The 6,437-nt window shown below is 30.5% G+C and overlaps 1 protein-coding gene across 1 annotated transcript; it reads left to right on the top strand.

Moving 5' to 3' along the window:
* On the top strand, positions 1,876–6,311 carry LOC109130738. The gene is made up of 3 exons (XM_019240672.1): positions 1,876–2,119; positions 5,129–5,583; positions 5,658–6,311. The coding sequence occupies exons 1-3, from the start codon at positions 1,876–1,878 to the stop codon at positions 6,309–6,311; spliced, it is 1,353 nt and encodes a 450-aa protein (XP_019096217.1).

Below are 6,437 nucleotides of genomic sequence, written 5' to 3'. Positions count from 1 at the left end.
CTATTAGCTTAACTAGTTTCTCCTCCGGCGAGACTAGCCAAATAACCTGTACTATTAATTGGGGAATAGTACACTTAAGAATTTATAAAAAAAAAACTATATCATATATCCATGTTGTCAAACAGACCAATTGCCTCCATAATTAAAATTTTTAAAAAAAAATCTTATCCCATATATTTAGTATTTTCTAAAACAACTAAAATAAAATAGTAAAGATGATATTTCACATAAATTAAATATATTAACAAACTTATATTGATTTTTTCCTAAATTCTATATATCGTTTACTATAAAAATAATCGTAGTTAATATATTTCCATAAAGTTTTATAATAACTATTTATAAAAGGGTTTTTTCCTTATTTTTAATTAACTAATTCCAATTATAATTGTTTAAAATAAAATTAGATGGTATAAAACGTATTATAATTAATTATTATAGGAGCATATTCCAATACAAAAATCAATATTTAACTTAACTAATGAATTTTCCATAACTATACATACATCAATAGTATGAATATCCAAAACTATTTGAAACTACAATTATGCCCATTAAATTGAGAGTTTGTGAAGATTTTTTTTAAATTCAAAAGATATTCTTCTTTTTTATCAAACCTAAAACAGCAGCGGACTAACATCTTCATAAATAATTATTGAGGAAAGAAACGAAAATTCACATTGCCTCTAATAAACTCATCTTCCAACAAAAAGAAAAAGAGTAGAAATAAATGGACTCTGCGATTACTAAAGCCTTTCGAACGACGCTGCATATTCAACCGAAATCTACAATACATGTGAAAACGAAGGCGATGAAGATTGCCCGGTTGATCAGATTTGCCAATATATGAGCGTGAGAGGTAAATAACATTCTAATTTTCTCAATGGCTTAATAAGAGTCATCTATGATTATGAATACTAATTTGTGAAAATTGATGCAGATATCTAAAACATTTTGCACTGCCTTCAACTGTTCTCAAGTCATTATTAACCATCAATTTCAAAGGTTTGAGGAATTAAAAACTGTGTAAGCATTTTAAAGAATAAAAGAAGATTTTACCAAAAAGAAAGATTTTTTTTTTCTCTTTTTTTTTTGAACAAAGACCAAAAAGAAAGAATAAACAAAGTTTTTTTTTGGCAGAAACTATAAACTATACGTGTGGTATTACTATGCTTCTAACTGATTTATTTTCTTAAGTTGTATTGTCTCAAAGCCATGTTGATAACTAGGTCTGCATCACTACTCCTAGATCGTTAATTTACTGAGCTATGTCCAAGTATACAAAATCTTCTTCTTAGTTTTAGTGTCGTGTTTCTTCTAATTAAGTGAGAAATAATCAGATAAATCTAACCTTTTTAATTACAGATGCAAGACCTATAACGATAATGTTGAGCCAGCACTTAAGCAAGAGGTTTACCTTGGAATGAATTTTCTCTAATAATGTTTAATATTACTATCTTACCATCTGCATAATAATGTTTTGACTTAAAGGGCTTATTATGGTATATATTTGACTTAAAGGGCTTATTATGGTATATAATAATTTATTACCTTTTTAATTAATGTAACAGGTTGACCAAATCACTTTGTTGATAATTTACTTTCAAGTGATAATTTACTATATATATCTCATAAAAGTTCTCAAATAAGCAGAAAACGAAATCCTTATATTTAAAACTTATAAAGATGGTTGTGTATACTATCAAAAACAACTTTTTGGCGGTTTCTTCAGTAATCCTTTTTTTTCTTGTTGCCTCATCAAATGGAAGATTCGATATAAAAATTTCAGAAAGTGAGATCAACACCATCTGCTCACAAGGAGCGAATCCTTCATTCTGCTTTCAATTCTTTAAGTCAACTCCTGAAACTAAAACAATGAATCTTTCGGGTGTCGCGGAGTTTTTGATCAAGTATGCATCACGAAATGCAATAGACCTGAGCAACCAATTCAAATCACTGGTAAAGAGCACGGTTGATCCTCGTTCCAAGAGTATTTATGCTGAATGTTCACAACTTTATGAAATTGCAGTTAGCAACTTTGATGATGCCCTGAAAGATTTGGCAGCAAAAGACAATTTGAGCGTTAACGTTGGGGTCACGGCTGCGATGACAGATGGAGGCACGTGTAGAGACGATTTGGTTAGTGTTAGACCTAGTCCAAAACTATTGAAGAAAATTTCTGATATTGAAAATCTGTCGGCCATCGTTTTGGTAATTTCTAAAATATTACCTAACAACTAAAAATATATGTATAAGTCAATATCATATAATCGATTGAATAAAAAGTATGATTTTTTTTTTAATTCTTTTCATAACTATATTATATGGGAATTTTTGGCAAAATTATATTTTCATTTTTTTGAGAAAAAATATAATTTTATTTTTAAAAATCCGAAATTTATTTATTGTTCTATCTGCTTGTAGAACCTTTGCATACTCAGTACTCTGCTAAATAACCCATCACCATCTATTTGATTGATTCTAGACTAACTAGGTTTTACCCCGTGGTACACCACAGGTCTATTATTTTGTTGATATGATACTATAATGATTTAGAGGTGCTTGTAGTTGATGGTGAATTGAATCTATATATATATTGTTAACGGTTGTAGGTAGAGTTTTGTATTCGCAAGTTGAGAATGTACATTTTACAATTTGTTAGCTATGATTTAGGAATAAATGATATGGCATATTCTTATTATGATTCTAAATTGATATTATTGGATTAATAGTGTACATTTAAAACTATAAGATATAACCAAATATGTAATTGTTTATTAAACACAAAATTAGATATTTCTTAAGATGTATTCATTTTGAATTAGTTGTTGTATTATAGGGATATGATTAAGAGGGTGTGATTACATAATTTGGGTTATAATTTGTTTTTGTCAAACTCCGCCCTAAAAACTCGGCCATTAGATATTTTCTAAGATACAATAAACATTAACTGGCATTAATTGGATGTAAATAAGTACACTATAGATTAAAAATCGGCCCAAAATATTCGGCAATCTTAAGGAGGATCCGAATAATTGAATCGGTTATAATTTTAGTTAAAAACCAGACCCGAAGTTGGCAAAAAGTGATGACACCCTATCGTACTCCAAAAATGTATTCCAAGCTCTATATGTGGATATACTTGTTTGGTTACAAATATCCTAGGACAATTTTTAATATATATCCGTTTATAAAAATTCAAATAACATCATATGCGGAAAAAACTAAAATTTTATTAACTTTCTGCATTAAATAGTAATTAAAAGAATTAAATATAAGATTAAACAAAAATGAATGGGGAATTATGTTTTTATCTAACATATTGACTTAAATTAGATAGATAGATTTTAGGAAATTAATATTATCAAATAAGGAAATGATTGTGTTTTGTTGTAAGGATTTTAGAAAATTTAGTTGAAAATTGCTTAGATACAAATATAACAGAGGATGACACGAAAATGTACTAAAAAATGTTAAGATACCGTAAATAGTAATTCGACTATGTGATTGATCTAACTCGCACGACGGACAAGTTAGGGTTCTTGAGTGTGGCAAAAGTTTTTCCCTATCCTCAAGAGGGAAATCTTTCTTTTATCCTCTCCGTATTAAATCTCCTCGATCTGACATTATCCTTTTGAAAAAATTCTTTGGTTTAAGTCGGCTTTATCTCGACGAGTGCTGAGCTAATGGGCTTACCTAAGAAATTGGATTCTTTATTGGACCTCATCGGTAAAGCTGAAACAATTTTCGTTTCGTTTGAATCGGGTTAACCAAATAGAGCTATATTTTGGCTTAAGATGAAGAAAGCTTGAGCCACAAGCTAAATTAATCCAACCGAGTTATAGACTAAAAAAGAAAAACTTTAAGAGTTATCTAAACATATATATTTTTCTATTTAGATTACAGGTTTTTTCAAGTGTTTTTCTGTATAAGGAAATGTAAAGGTGTTGTATAACTTATGAAGTTTTAGAGAGAGCGAGAGAGATTTAATTTTAGGAAAATTGGAAATAAAGGATCACTGAAAATTGTCCATCTACACCCTTTTTTTTTTAAATGGTCATTTTTACCTAAAATACCCATAGAATTTGAAAAACTCAAATTTAACAAGTTTTAAAATGTGAAATATAGGAAAATGAGTACATATACAATAATAGAGGTAATATTATTTTTTACAAAAATATATCTCTATATATATATATATAAGTTATTTTTTTATGGATAAAATTTGATATAAAAAGTTTAGAAAACGTTTTTTGATGTTCCGAAAATTTAAGATGATGTGTTCTAACATTTTGTACATGTTATACTAAATTCAGGAATAGTTTCTGTTCTAAATAGTTTAGGGGCCCGAAATTCTGAATTCAGAATTTGTATTCTACGGTTTACTCTATGTTCTAAACTTTTTAGTATAATCTTTCTACGGTTTACTCTATGCTCGAAAATCGTTAAAATATGTGTTATGCTTTTTACTCTATCTCTGAGAAAATTAGTTGACATCTACTACCAAAAAGTAGATTGTATACTCTGAAACTTTTAGTGATTGCTAAATATAGAAAGTGAATATTTAGAATAGGAAACTCAATATTTATCTAATAATTAGGTAAGATCGCAATTATTTGTTAAGATTGTGTTCTACGAAATTTAGAAATTGTTGTCTTAACGATTTTAGAAAAGTTTAAAACAACCCTAATCGTTTAGTGCACTAGCTTATGATGTGTAAAACCATTTTCTCCCATTACTTTTAACCATTTTCGAGCCATGGCAATGCACATCTATAAAAAGAGTGGTGTGTGGAGATTGTTTGACAATCATAAGTGGAGATTTATTATTGATGAAGAAAATCGTGGAAGATTACTAACTTTGGAATCAAATACAACACATGAAAAATTGAAGAATATGGTTTCAGAAGCCTATGGAATATAGCCTAGTATGGTAGATATGGAGCTAAGTTTTTTACCCACAGATCTCACTGCTGATTGTCCTCCTGTCGTTATGATGAATAATAGTCAGGTCACAAATTTTCTTTCATACTATAAAAAGAAGAAAACAATAAATTTGTGTGTGGCATTCAAAGGTGGTGTTGAGGATGTTTGGAGCAAATTCAAACTGGATTTGAATAAATAAGCAGGGGTTTCAAGTGATGAAGATGACGATGGTACATCGAATGAAAACCTAGCTTTATTTGTGGGTACTGATGATGCCAAACGGAATGATGTTTTAGGGCAAAAAACAACCAAGGAGAACGCCGGTTATGGTGTTGGAACGTCGTTCAAAGGTGTGAGCGTAAGGAAGGGTCAATATTTCAAAAGCAAAGAAGTGTTACAAGCAACAATGGAATTGTATGCGATGAGGTACAACTGTGACTACAGGGTTACAAAATCTGATATAAAATTCTGGTGTATACGCTGCATAGAAGATATTTGCAAATGGAGTCTTCGTGCTGAGTGTTTAAATGGATCTACGTATTTCAAGATCAACAAGTTTGTGGGTCTCCATACTTGTGCTCCATCAAAGAAGAAGAAATTTTGTAGGACACCATCAGCTAAAACAATTGGGCATCTCATTAAGCAGAATTATGAGGGTGTATTCGAAGGGCCTAAACCGAATGATATCATTAATATTATTCGTACAGAGTATGGTTGTGATTTTACTACCAGGCATGGGAGTCTCGTGAGTATGCAGTGAATGAAGTTAGAGGAATTCCTGAGAAGAGTTATGGTAAAATACCAAAGTACTTGTACATGATACAAGAAGCGAATCCGGGTACGTTTACAAATTATGAAGTTGATTGCAACAGTAGATTCAAATATCTATTTATTTCTTTTGGTCAGTCAATAAGAGGATTTTACAAGGGAATGAGGAAAGTTATTGTGGTTGATGGAACATTTCTGAAGAACAAATACAAAGGAGTTCTGCTAGTTGCTACAGTTGTAGATGGTAACTCTAATTTGTATCCAATAGCATTTGGAATTGCTGATTCTGAGAATGATTCTTCACGGGAGTGGTTTTTTGAGCAACTTAAGGTTGTTATTGGAGATGATAAAGATTTATCCTTCATATCAGATAGGCATGTGTCAATTAGCAAATCACTTGAAAAAATCTATCCATTGTCTAGTCATGGTATTTGCATCCACCACTTGATTGGTAATGTAATTACATATCACAAGGGAAGGGGTGTGGCTGATTTGGTTTCAAGAGCATCTAAAGATAATAGAGTTGCTGAGTTTGAAAAATATTTTGGAGAAATTTGCAACATCAGTCCTGCGATTGGAGAGTACCTAGCAGATGCTCAGGTTAAAAAATGGGCTTGATGCCACTTCCCTGGATACAAATATGACTTGAACACAAACAATGCTGTAGAATCGATCAATTCAGCTTTGAGATCACCTAGAGAGTATCCAGTAATCCCTTTGTTAGACAGCATCAGAGAGATGTTA

Source organism: Camelina sativa, chromosome 3 (genome assembly GCF_000633955.1).
Source record: "Camelina sativa cultivar DH55 chromosome 3, Cs, whole genome shotgun sequence".
Lineage (NCBI taxonomy): Eukaryota > Viridiplantae > Streptophyta > Magnoliopsida > Brassicales > Brassicaceae > Camelina > Camelina sativa.
This window is presented reverse-complemented; position numbering and strand designations above follow the sequence as displayed.

Excerpts from the sequence above, each read along its gene's own strand:
- LOC109130738 (XM_019240672.1), top strand. The coding sequence starts at position 1,876 with ATGAATCTTTCGGGTGTCGCGGAGTTTTTGATCAAGTATGCATCACGA. Across the intron at positions 2,120-5,128 it reads GGCTGCGATGACAGATGGAG|GGGTTTCAAGTGATGAAGAT; the intron begins GCACGTGTAGAG and ends ATAAATAAGCAG. Across the intron at positions 5,584-5,657 it reads TTAAGCAGAATTATGAGGGT|GCATGGGAGTCTCGTGAGTA; the intron begins GTATTCGAAGGG and ends TTTTACTACCAG.